Raw genomic sequence first — 12,001 nt, forward strand, 5'->3', positions numbered from 1 at the left:
TGTACTCAAGTCAGGGTCTTTGCCTTGGGCCCATGGCCCTGTGGAGAGAGAGCCCATTCGTCGAAACACTGTGGAAAGGAATTATCTTAAATATCCCACACGGAAAAACAGCATTATAGACAATCTGGATCTTCTATGGAATCTGTTGCCCCATCCCTCCAAAAAATTAGATTTGATCAAATTTATTAAGAGTGAAAAGAAAGAAGCAGAGTCTAAAAGCTACGGGAGCTATTGCTGCTTGGGAGTATGCTGCTGCTGTACTCAATGAAAAAGCCACTTTCCAAAGGGAAGGCACAGTGCTAGTGCTCAGCAGCCATTTCTGATATTTTGAACCACAAGTTTGCACTGAATTGTACTGTTCAAGGAATTATTTTGGGGTTGTTGTTTTTTGCCCTATTTATGTTGTTGTGCTTCTGATATTATAGTGATTGTAATATTTGCTCATTTTTAAAGACTTTGTGATAATTGTGTGCCACTTTGAGCTCAACCTCATTGTGGAAAACTGAGACACAAATGCTAAATCAATCCAAAATCAGTAAGGGGAGAGAACCAACTCCTTTACTATGTTACTAGCAAAGCAGTTCAGGGCAGAATTAGGAAATGGATGCTGGACAAAGGTGTGGGGAATCTCAACTTCTAGCTCCCTTTATTTTATTTCACTATTTCTTTATTGGATTTATATCCTATCTTTATTCCCGAAGGAGCAGGTGGGATTCACAAAGATATTTGTTGGTAGAAGCTAGGAGGCAAGGCTGTCAAGTGAAAACGTGAGAGATGTCTATAAAATTATATATGGTCCTTCTTCCTTCTCTTATAATACTAAACTTCAATGGGTGTCACAAAGATTGACTGGCAGTAGGTTGAGGGCAGTCTAAAGAAAATGCTTCTTCACACAACTGATAATGTCAAAATCACAAGAAGTGGTGAGGGCCCCTAGCTTAAGTTTCAAAAGAGGCATTGACACACACGAGAGGAGGGCATACCTATCAACGACTACTAGTCAAGATGGCCATGCCACAGGCCTGAGCTGAAATTGCGAACTTTGGAACAATATTGCAGGCAGTATGCAAGTTTGTCAAGAGAACGCTCCCCTGGAAACTTCACATGAAGGGTTCAAGGCACATTGGTATTAGGACTTTCATCTAGCATAGGCCCCATAAATGAGAATATTTCTTTGATAATGAAGGGAGTCGGTGAGAGAGACAAAGTTGGTTGGAGCTGAAAACAGGAAAAAGATTTCACTTATGAACTGACACTTAAGAGTGTGTGCCTGCCTGCCATCGAGAATGTGGGGATATGGTTAGAGAAATGGGAATGGGTTGTTTATAATAGCCAGCTATGGACTTTTGCTGGTTTTTATTATCAATCCTGTCACAAATTGGTATCTATATATTTGTTAAATGAAAGTGTAAATGAAAGTGTATAGCCAGGAGGATCTCAAACCTTATTCTGTTCATGTATGCTCTGCAAAGAGCCACCCTTGCTTTGGAGAAGTTTGAGGGGCGTTCCAGCATAAAGGTTTTCACTCCCGTAGGAGGTCTAACCTCTGGCAGCCATATGCAGGCCTCCAGATTCAAAGGCAACATGTCAATCAATACCAATTGCAGGGGGATGGGGGTGGCAGCTGGAGAGGGCTACTGCCCTCATGCATGAGGGTTTCCTGGAGACATCTGGTAGACCACCATCAGAAGCAGGATGTTGGACAGGGTGGACCTTTGGTGTGATGCAATACGACTCTTAATGTGTCCCAAAATTTGGAAGTAAAAAAAAAAAATCTCTTGCAGGGGTGCTGCCAAGGAAAGGAAAGGGAGCAATTATTCTGCAAATGCTTGGCCGCTCTGAAGACAGGGACTGATGAAAAAGGCAGTTATCCACATTTAATTACATTTAATTACATTTAATACATTATGACCTATGGCCTTTATACAAAGCATTATGTGTTTAAGTAAAGTGAAACAGAAAGGACTATCAATGTTTTCCATTTGCTTAAAATCTCTCTTTCCCAAATGTTCAAAGCATCTATTTTTCATGTCTGCTGTAAGAAATGGAACTGACATACCAACTGCATTGTGCTTGCTTACTTACTAATGAAAACCACAAGAGTTCTACCCAAGGGCAAGCAGCAACTGAAGCTCCTAAGGCAGTCCCGGGATTTCATTACTCCCTGTTGAAAATGATGTAGTCTTGATAAGAGAAAATTATGCCATGTTGGAATCATCACTTTCAGCCATCACATGTTCCTCCTGTTCATCAGAGGCTCTTCTCCCTTTCCGAGAGCCCGATTTCTTTTTCCTTTTCTCTTTTTCTTCCAGGCTATTTAAAGCAATTTCTTCACTCTTCTCAGTGATGTATTTTAGCTAGAAAGAAATAGATTTTATTACTCACCTGTGGGGCAAAGTATCAGCTAGTGAGAGCATTCCTCACCACAAGTTGGTGAAAGAGCACATGCTTTTCATGCAGAAGGCTGCATGTTCAATCCCCAATAACTCCAGCTGAGCAGTCAGGTAGCAAATAGGAGACTTCTGTCCAAGACTCTGGAGTGCTGTTGCCACAAGTCAGAGTAGACAATATTAAGTTAGATCAAGAGTAGGGAATCTTTTTCTGGAACTTTTGCTTATACAGGACTGTTCTCCCCTCTCCAACACACACCAATTAGAACAACACTAATAGCAACCAAGTATAAACAAGGGGCTATTAACTAGCACAGCTGTGATCTAAGAGTGTAGAGGGGCACAACTGTCTTGCTCTTCCTGATAAGACGTTATATGCCCAATTAAGCCGTACTGCAGCTGTTAGTTCAAGGACACACAAATCAGCTGCACCCTTTGCAGCCCCTCAGCCTTTTCTTTGTAGCTGCATATTGTGCAGAAGGGTGGAAAGGCTTGTCTAGATTACCTTAAGGTTTTGAAACTGAAATTCTACTTTCTCTGTCTCTTTCTCCTTCTCTTTTTACAAAGGAACAGATAAATATCTCAGAGAACACCTAGATCCAAAACACAGCCCTTCTCATGCATAAACAAACCCTGGCCAGAACTAGATGCTATGAAACATACACAGAGAGACAGTTACCCCTAATAACAACAGCTTTGTATCTCCTTTTGGCAATGTGCAGCAATATGAACGCTTTGAGATTGCCCTTACAAGTGGGGGGAAACTTGCAACATGAACCTCTGGCCCATGAACCAATCTTGGCCTGCCATGGGTTCCAATTTGACCCATCAGGCAATTTTTCAAAACCACAGCCACAAGTCAATCAGCTTACATTATTCCAGTGGGTGGGTGACATCAGCCGACAGGCAGGGTTAAATTTTGTGTCGCCTACACCCACCAATACTCCACAGCGAAATGGTGCGTATGACCAAAGCAGTAGGATATAACCCTCCACTGATGAGTGGGGGTTAAATCATTCTCAGTTTCCCCACCCCTGAGCTACCAGGAGAAGCAGGGCTATTTTTGACAGCAGACATTCATCTCTGCTAACATTTAGTATAAGTCCAAGGGTCCAGGAAAATTTCAGTCACCCAGGACATTCTGTTGCTAACCAGGAAGTCACCACTCTTCAAACAGAAGAGCTACAAAATGGAAACTTTTGCAGAACTACAAGGTATCACAAAGTTTTGTTACACATATCAGGGCTTCAATCAAGACCAAGGTTCTCTCTCCATCTGCAGCTGCAAAATCAAGGTTCTCTCTCCATCAGCAGCAAATGTTAATTTGTTTGAAGGCATCCTTAGGAACAAACGGCAAGACTTCTGAACAACGTGCCAAGAAAACAAGAGGTTCGTCTCACCAAGGACTTGCTCCTTCTAGCTAAAAGCTTTACATCCTCAAGGTTGACTGTACTTCGTTTTGCATGCCTGCGTAAAGAGGGAACAAATAAACAAACACCAAATCACTAAAACACAAGCAGTTTGCAGGAGAATTTGTTGGAGCTTAAAAATGTTATCTGTGAAAGGGCTTATTTGACTGTGAAACTATGGAAAGGACAGCCAAGGCAATGGTAACATTACTTGTTACGTCTCACTGGTAAATGAAGCAGCAAACTTAGGGTCATTTTTTTTTTTTAGCACACCTTTAGCGACTATGCTACATCCTTGGCTTGAATTAGCAATCTTATTTTGATGTCCCTCCTCAAGGAATCACTCTCCTGTTCTACTCACTGACTTTTGCTTACCCTACAGATAAACTCTGAACCACAAGTGTAGCTCTTGATTCTCGATACTGTCCTCTCTCTGGGGCTGGCTCAGATATTTTTGCCACCCTAAGCTGGCAGTCATCCTGTTATCACAGAGCATTCAGTCACACTATTGGTTCCAACAGGGAACCAGCCATTTTCAGATCACCACAAGAACCAATATTTATGTGCCACTTCAGGAAATTGGGGACGCAGGTGGCGCTGTGGGTTAAAGCCTCAGCGCCTAGGACTTGCCGATCGAAAGGTCGGCGGTTCGAATCCCTGCGGCGGGGTGCGCTCCCGCTGCTCGGTCCCAGCGCCTGCCAACCTAGCAGTTCGAAAGCACCTCCGGGTGCAAGTAGATAAATAGGGACCGCTTACCAGCGGGAAGGTAAACGGCGTTTCCGTGTGCGGCTCCAGAGCAGCGATGTCACGCTGGCCACGTGACCCGGAAGTGTCTCCGGACAGCGCTGGCCCCTGGCCTCTTGAGTGAGATGGGCACACAACCCCAGAGTCTGTCAAGACTGGCCCGTACGGGCAGGGGTACCTTTACCTTTACTTCAGGAAATTACAAATGCTCTTTGGACCGAGCTTGCCTAGGAAGCTGCCGAGTCTACCTGTATGGCTCAGGCTGCATTGATCTGCCCCTGCCACTGCTTTGTCTTCCTGCTTAACTAGTTGATGCTATAATGCTGGTTCTTTCACCAACTTTTTCTATAGTCACTGGGTAAAAAAGTAGCCAGGTCATACTGGGCCATACTAGTAACTTCACTGCGTTCCTCGTTTGGCCTGGCAGGAATCCTGATTTTATATCATCCCCATCTTCCCTTTTAGCAAGTCACAGGGTAGTATCCTTCCTAGCCTGTTATCCAACTTCACACTACAGGTAGAGGGTAAACCACATTCTACAAAGCAACATCAGTGCTACAGATCATCACTGCATGTAGAAAACAAGTACATCAGGGAGAAGGTAGCACATCTAGACTGAGTTTTCTACATGCAGGGGATGTGCTTAAGAGGATTCTGTGTGGTGCTGCAGCTGTGTAATAAAACCCTGCCATCTCCCTCTCTTGTTCCACAGGAGGGACTGGGTTATAGGCAGACATATGGCTGGAACATAAATATTTGAATCTACGCACTGACAATTTAAACTGGAAAGGGCATTGCGGGGGGAGGGGGGAACCCCTGTGATTCTCCCTTTAATGGACAAGTTGGATTAAAGCGCCTTTTATTCCATTTTGATTCTATGATGAAAAACAGGAAGGCTTCACTGCGACAGCATCTTATCTGTGCTTTTCAAAGCTTCTTGGGACTCTCAGACAAAACTGTTTGGGGGTGGGCAGAGGAGGGGTTGCTACAGCAAACTGTGTCTATAAAATCCAATAAAACAAAACTAGCTGAAGGTACCCCACATGCTGCTGAAGACCAAGTGCCTTACAAGCCATTCAAGTCCTACTTGATTTACACAATCACACACTGGGTCGTTATGCAAACACTTCATAATCTGCAACAACTACCAAAAAATCCACTGACATTCCAGTGATCCAGAAGGACGGACACACAAGCAGGTGGCCACAAGAGCTGGAAGCTGCGAAATATGGATGAGTAAAAAGGCCCAGAAAAATACACTGGGTTAGATGGTCTCCAAAGAGAACTAACAAATAATATTCTAGCAGCAGAACAGGTGTGAAGAAGGGCAAGGCCTAGGAGAGCAACAGCAGGTACGTCAAAGGCTAAAGTGTGGGTGGAGATGTACAAGGGCCTTGAAAGTGCTGCTGACAAGTCTGAACAAGGCTAGAAAGTTAAGATAGTGGAGGAACACCTCCCAAACCCAGCCATAAAATAATGACTTCAATGAAGTCCACAGCACTCTCTGCCAAAGGGATTAGTGACCTGATACTATCTGCTGGCTCCAAGGCAGTGTACCAAGACTAAGTAGGTCCCTTAGCTCACTCTATTCCAAAGGCTCAGTGCAAAATTAACAGCATTAATTTAATACAGCTATTGAAGTATTCGTTAATACACTAAGATATAATAAAATTTGCTCTGCTCCTGTTTTCTGCCTGCTTTGGTCAAACAAAAGCAAGAGGTCTGGATAGTTGCATGTCAAATTCATGCTTAGGATATTATTTAATGTCATCCATTCAGTGCTATTTTTCTTGAAAAAGAGATGAAGGAACTCACCATAAAATCCTCCCTCGTTCTCTTAGAATGGAAATGGCGCCTACCTAAAAAGTACCGGAAACGAGTTCCGGCAAGTTCCAGCGGGGGGACGACCATATCCATCCATGTAATCTTAGGGAGCATTAAAAGGAAGTCTGTCAGCTCAGGAATAAGCACATAAAAAGGAAAGAGGACCCAGATAATATTTTAAAGATGTCTGAATGTGATGATTTTGAACCTTTCCCACAGTCATACCTCGGGTTGAATGCGCTTCGGGTTGAGCGCGTTCGAGTTGCACTCCGTGGCAACCCGGAAGTAATGTAGCGCGTTACTTCCAGGTTTCGCCGCTTGCGCATGCGCAGACGCTCAAAAGGATGTCACGCGCAGAAGCGGCGAAAAGCAACGCGCAGACGTGCCACAGCTAGTTACGTTTGCTTCTAGATGCGAACGGGGCTCCGGAACGGATCCCGTTTGTATCCAAAGGTACCACTGTATCTGTTTCTGTGACCCTCTGTTTTGGCCATGCTTCCTAACTGCAAGGATACAAGCCCAGAACACTGATAGAGCAAGCCGCCTCTTCAAAGAAGTAAGCAATTCCACCAGCCACTTACGTATGAGTAGCAAACAAGTTTTCAGCTTCCGGAAGTCAAACCTTTCTATAAAAGAACATAATGGCAATCACTTTAGATTACCAACAGCTCTAATTTGACAGACTGGAGGGGTGGGTTCTATCACATGGGAAGACACCTCACACAACAGACTCTTCTGAAAAGCTTAAAACAAACCACCTACTCACCGACTCATGAAGGGGCTCAATTTGCAGCCAACAAAAGGAGACCATCCAACTGTTGTGTGCTGTGTTAGGCATAACACCTGCATGCAATTACTTTAGGCAGAACACAATCCACCCACAAGGCTGCTCTTAGGAGGCAAGACTCAACACAAAGGCTTCATTATCCTCTAGGCAATTTACTATTTGTCTGTGTTGTGAAGATACATTTTTGTGCTTTGTACTGGCTTCTAGAGCGATTCCAAGACTAAAATGGGGAGGAGGGAAATTAAAAGCCTGCCAAAGAATTGAAGGTACGTGAGAATTATTCACATTGAGGGAACATACAGACAGTTTTTTAAGCTAAGTACTCAACCATGCTTCATAAGAATGTAAGTGAGTGCGGAAGAGAAAGAAACCTTACAGGCTAGAATCAATAACCTGCATTCAGACTACAAAATAAATAAAACAGAGCCCCAACAGAGCACAACTGCTGAAGCAATGCTGCATAGTAAAGTGAACATTAGCTGGTTTCTGGGAAAAGTAGGTACAGGAAGGGAGGAAAGGTTTATGGGTACTTCCAGATAGGGGCTTAATTTGCAAATGGGACATTCAGATCATTTGCAACAATTTTGCTTGATTTCTAAACTCTTGGATAGCTCAGTTCATATAGCATAAACTAAATCTCAGGTTGTGGGTTCCAGCCACACGTTGGACAAAAAGATTCCTGCATTGCAGGAGGTTGGACTATATGACCCTTGTGGTCCCTTCCAACTCTATCATAAATGCAACTTAAATGGGATGGGGTAGAATACAGGTTGATATTTTGATGCTGACGACTTTGTGTGGACTCTGAAAAACTTGCATGGATAAGCAGCACAACACATAGCTGTCCCTCTTAAGCAGCACATAGCTGTCCCTCATAAGCAGCACAACACATAGCTGTCCCTTTTCTAGATTTCTCACCAGATTAATAAGGACAATATCTAGTTTTAAGTAGCACATATTTCCGCAATACTTACCTAGCAAACATTTCAAGGTCTTTTGCAAAGATTTCTGAAAAACAAAGGGGAGGGGGAATCTCAAACATTTTTTCCCTTTTTAGTGTTGGAAGGCAAATGTTAAGTTTTATTATTTTAGCAAATTTGTGGCCAGTTATCTATTACTAACATATGAGGCAACTTTCAGCCCAAGGAAAAGTTTCACAACGTACAGTATATCATCACCAGGTCCCCAGTATCATCATAAGCACATCTTCCGGAGTTCAATGGGACCTACTCTCCAGTAAGTGGGATTAAGGGTTGGGCTGCAGCTTTAGCAAGATGTCTCCCTGTTGGAGATTTAATAATCTACTGTATTGTGCTGCTAAGTATGGAACAAAGGTGCCAGCATGTTTGAAGATCAACTTCTGTGACAGAAGGGAAAGGTGTCTGCTTGGCTGGGATTAAAACATAACAACAACCCTAAAAACAAAGTACTTCCATGAGCACAAGATGAGGATGGGAAGACACTCCAAAAAGTTAAAGGCACAAGGTGCAAGATAGCTGAAGAGGGGAAAGTGACTATCATAATAGACTGAGAAACCTGTGCCAAGATCAGGAGCTCTGGGCAAAAAAAATATTGGCCTTATGAACTAACAGGATGTCATCTGGTCTTAGATAACAACTGGCTTGGCTCCTAAAGCTGTTCAGAGACTGCTAGAATCTCAGTCTGGCAGTAGAAGTCCTGACTCGTTCTCTCCTGTTCTGATTTCTGAGCTATCATGCATCATTGTAAATACTTTTTCAAACTTTCCTTCACCCTCAAGAGGACTAGAAAACTTTTTTTTAATTTAGTGATTCATCGTGCCTAGGATACCCTAGCTCACTTAAGCAACAGAACACACGCAGCCTGAGAAACAAAGAAAATGATTTTTAAAGCCACAGCTAATTTGGCTTTGTACAGCAGTGTTGACATTTGCACTGTTGTTCAAGAGATTTCTCAGAACTCATCTTGTGTACTCCCTCTAGTGCCAGAAAATTAAAAAAAGAAATCATTAAGTCAGTTCTATACATATCTAATTTCAGTTCTATTTTTTTAAAAAAACAACAGCACACAAATACTGATTGCTCCTACAGACAAATATAGATATCTGTAAAATATCAAAACTACAATCTCAATAATAAAGTTACAAAATAATAACAAGGAAGTCATGCATGGGTGGAGGGAAGACACAGGGCAAGCAATAAGAAACGGATAAATGAAAATGTGAATTTATGAATATAATGGTATATGTATCAATATGTAAAGTTTTCATATATGTATTGCAACATTAATAATAAATAAACTAATGAAACTAGGGGGGGTAGGTATCTGTAAAATATATGCCGTACCACACTGCCTGAAGGCGATCTCAGAAATAGCTGCTATGGTTTGTTTACTGAACTGAATTTCTTTGTCTTGTGAAACTTCTTCACAAAGGCCAGCGACCGTATAATGGCATGCAGCCTTCAACCTCTGGTGAAAAACAAAACAGAAAACTTGCACTTCATATACTTACACACTGACCCACTTAGGCATTACACTAGGCCTGTGCAACACAGAGACATTACACAATGTGGCCTGGCACCTGTTTGAAAAACCTCATTTTTTGCAGTCACAAAAAGCAGGCAGCAAAGGATAGTTTAAATGGAACTATATTTGGTGGGAAGATCGCATAAACTGTGCCCGTCTGAACAACACACTTGCTTTGAGATAATAAAGACTATTTCACTGGAATAATGACTGAAAGGGCATCATAAAACAATTGATTGTAAAGGATTTTGTCCTTTTGCACCCCCTTGCGCCCCACCCACTCTCCGAGAAAACCCTCGGATCTTCCAAATACTATCCTACCAATGAACAGTTTATCCTATGAATTTGTTTTCTTAAAATTACGAGCGATGGTGGGAGGGAATCCACGTAACATAACCAGAACAGCTTTAGACATCACAAATGCAAAACGAAAAATAACAGGACTCTAGCGTTCTCGCTCACACGCACTTTAAATAATGAAACAGCACTCTACACATGACCCGGGGCACCCTCTCTCTTTCCTGAGGCTGGAGAAGCTACGCGCTGCAACGAGCGCAGGGCCCCGCTGCCTCCCTCTGCCTGGCAAGGCAACGGCGCTCTGCACACGCTCTGGAACACGCGGTGCGCTTCCATTGCTAGGGAGAGGAAGGTAGCGCGCTCTTCGCTTCCGTAAAGTACCTTCCGGAGGGGCCGAACCCCGCAGCGCCCCGCACCCCATACCTGGGTGTCTGAGAGGCGCCCAACGGCCTCCGCCGTCTCCATGGCAGCCCCTTTCTGAAGGCGGCGAAGAGCGAAGATGGCGCTCGAATTTCCCGCCCAGCCCCGCCTCCTCGCGCGCTCGGGCCGGTAATGGCGGCGGAGGCTCTGAGGTAAAAAAAACAGAGATGGGGCAGGGGGCGGGTCATCGTCGGGCGGCAGGGAGGGACCTGTCATGGCGGGAGAAAGGGGCGGGCAGGGCGGTTGTGAGGAAGGGCCACATGGCTGTTGGGCGAGGGACTCGGTGCGCTTTTCTGCCCCAAAGCGCTGGGATAGGATTGAGGCTGGGCTGTGGGTCACATTTTATTTAGCGAAATTTTATGACGAGGGGCCTACCCAGCTGTTTACAATGTTCTTGAGTAGCCAGCCGCCTTAATTTAATTTACTTAACTACTTAATTATAATAAAACATCTAAGCGGTTTGTCCTTGTTCTGTTTTTAGCGGGGGTGGGATTTAAATGCTTTTATATTGCTGTGTCTATCGGCCTGATATTCTGTGAGGGGTAACTTTTTATAAGGGAAAAAAAATAATGGTACTTTTACATTTGAAAATAAATAAAATGGATGTTTATTTATCCATTCCATGTATATCCCTCTCTTCCTCCCAAAGGAAGCCAGGGAGGCAAACCCATCATTGGCAAGTTGCATTCACTCAGCCAATCAAAACCAAAATAGATAAACTCTTAGTAAAATAAGACTTTTATGGAGAAGTAGGCAGAACATAATTTATTGAGGGATTGTTAAAAACAACACTGCTCCAGAATTAAAATTGGATGTCTGGGTAGATTTGTGGTGATTGCAGGTGGCGGTCATGGGGTGTGTTTTTAGCCCCTTCCCATTTTGCATAAAGGTTAACAAAAGTTTTCAATACAAAGGAAGAAATTAAAACCACCCTACAAAACACACAGAATCCATTTAAACTGCATCATTATCCACGAACTCTCAATCCTACAATTTCCATTCTTTAAAAAACTATAATAGCAATAGAGGTATCTACTCGAGTCTTTGCTTAATGGCCTTATACTCTTTTTGAAAGACTTTGCAAGACATTGTGCAAATGGGTCTCTGAAAGTGTTCCAATTACGAGTTTTAAAATCCATATCTGATCCTCACTGAAGCATGATCACACGCAGAATTTGCTAAATTTGTTCAAGCTATTCCTTCAACCTGCCCCCCACCAACCAATTTCAGCTCTCAATACTATCTGAGCAATATATATAACTAATATATTTATTTGTGAAATGCGTATTTCATTACCATTTTTACAAGGTCATGTGGTGTTCCAATCAGTGAAACAACATAGATTGGCATGTTTGATCCAGATAGCAACTTCATCCTTGTCTCAAAAGCGAATTGGTCGCAAAGAAATTTTTTAAACTAGACTGAATCCCAGGTATTTCTATGAAATACCTCAGAAAGCCACTAGATGCCACTAATGATCTGTAGTTTTTTTAAAAAAACAAATATCAAATTTTATAAATCTATATTCCTACCTCTTCCAAGAGTTTGTCCTTTTCCAATACCTGCAGTAGACCTCTCGTCATTATAATCTGCCAATCACACTGATCAAATAAGAAACATTATTG

The 12,001-nt window shown here is 42.9% G+C and overlaps 1 protein-coding gene across 1 annotated transcript; it reads right to left on the reverse strand.

Annotated features, from left to right (window-relative positions):
* Window positions 1-1,876: 1,876 nt before the first annotated feature.
* CENPS (centromere protein S) lies at window positions 1,877-10,607 on the reverse strand. The gene is made up of 5 exons (XM_083750369.1): window positions 10,380-10,607; window positions 9,479-9,602; window positions 8,129-8,162; window positions 3,791-3,857; window positions 1,877-2,357 (listed from the first exon to the last, which is right to left on the reverse strand). Exons 1-5 carry the CDS (start codon window positions 10,590-10,592, stop codon window positions 2,199-2,201), a joined length of 597 nt encoding a protein of 198 aa, XP_083606495.1. The 5' UTR covers window positions 10,593-10,607; the 3' UTR covers window positions 1,877-2,198.
* Window positions 10,608-12,001: the final 1,394 nt, after the last annotated feature.

Source organism: Podarcis gaigeae (assembly GCF_964106915.1).
Source record: "Podarcis gaigeae genome assembly, chromosome: 8".
NCBI classification, from domain to species: domain Eukaryota; kingdom Metazoa; phylum Chordata; class Lepidosauria; order Squamata; family Lacertidae; genus Podarcis; species Podarcis gaigeae.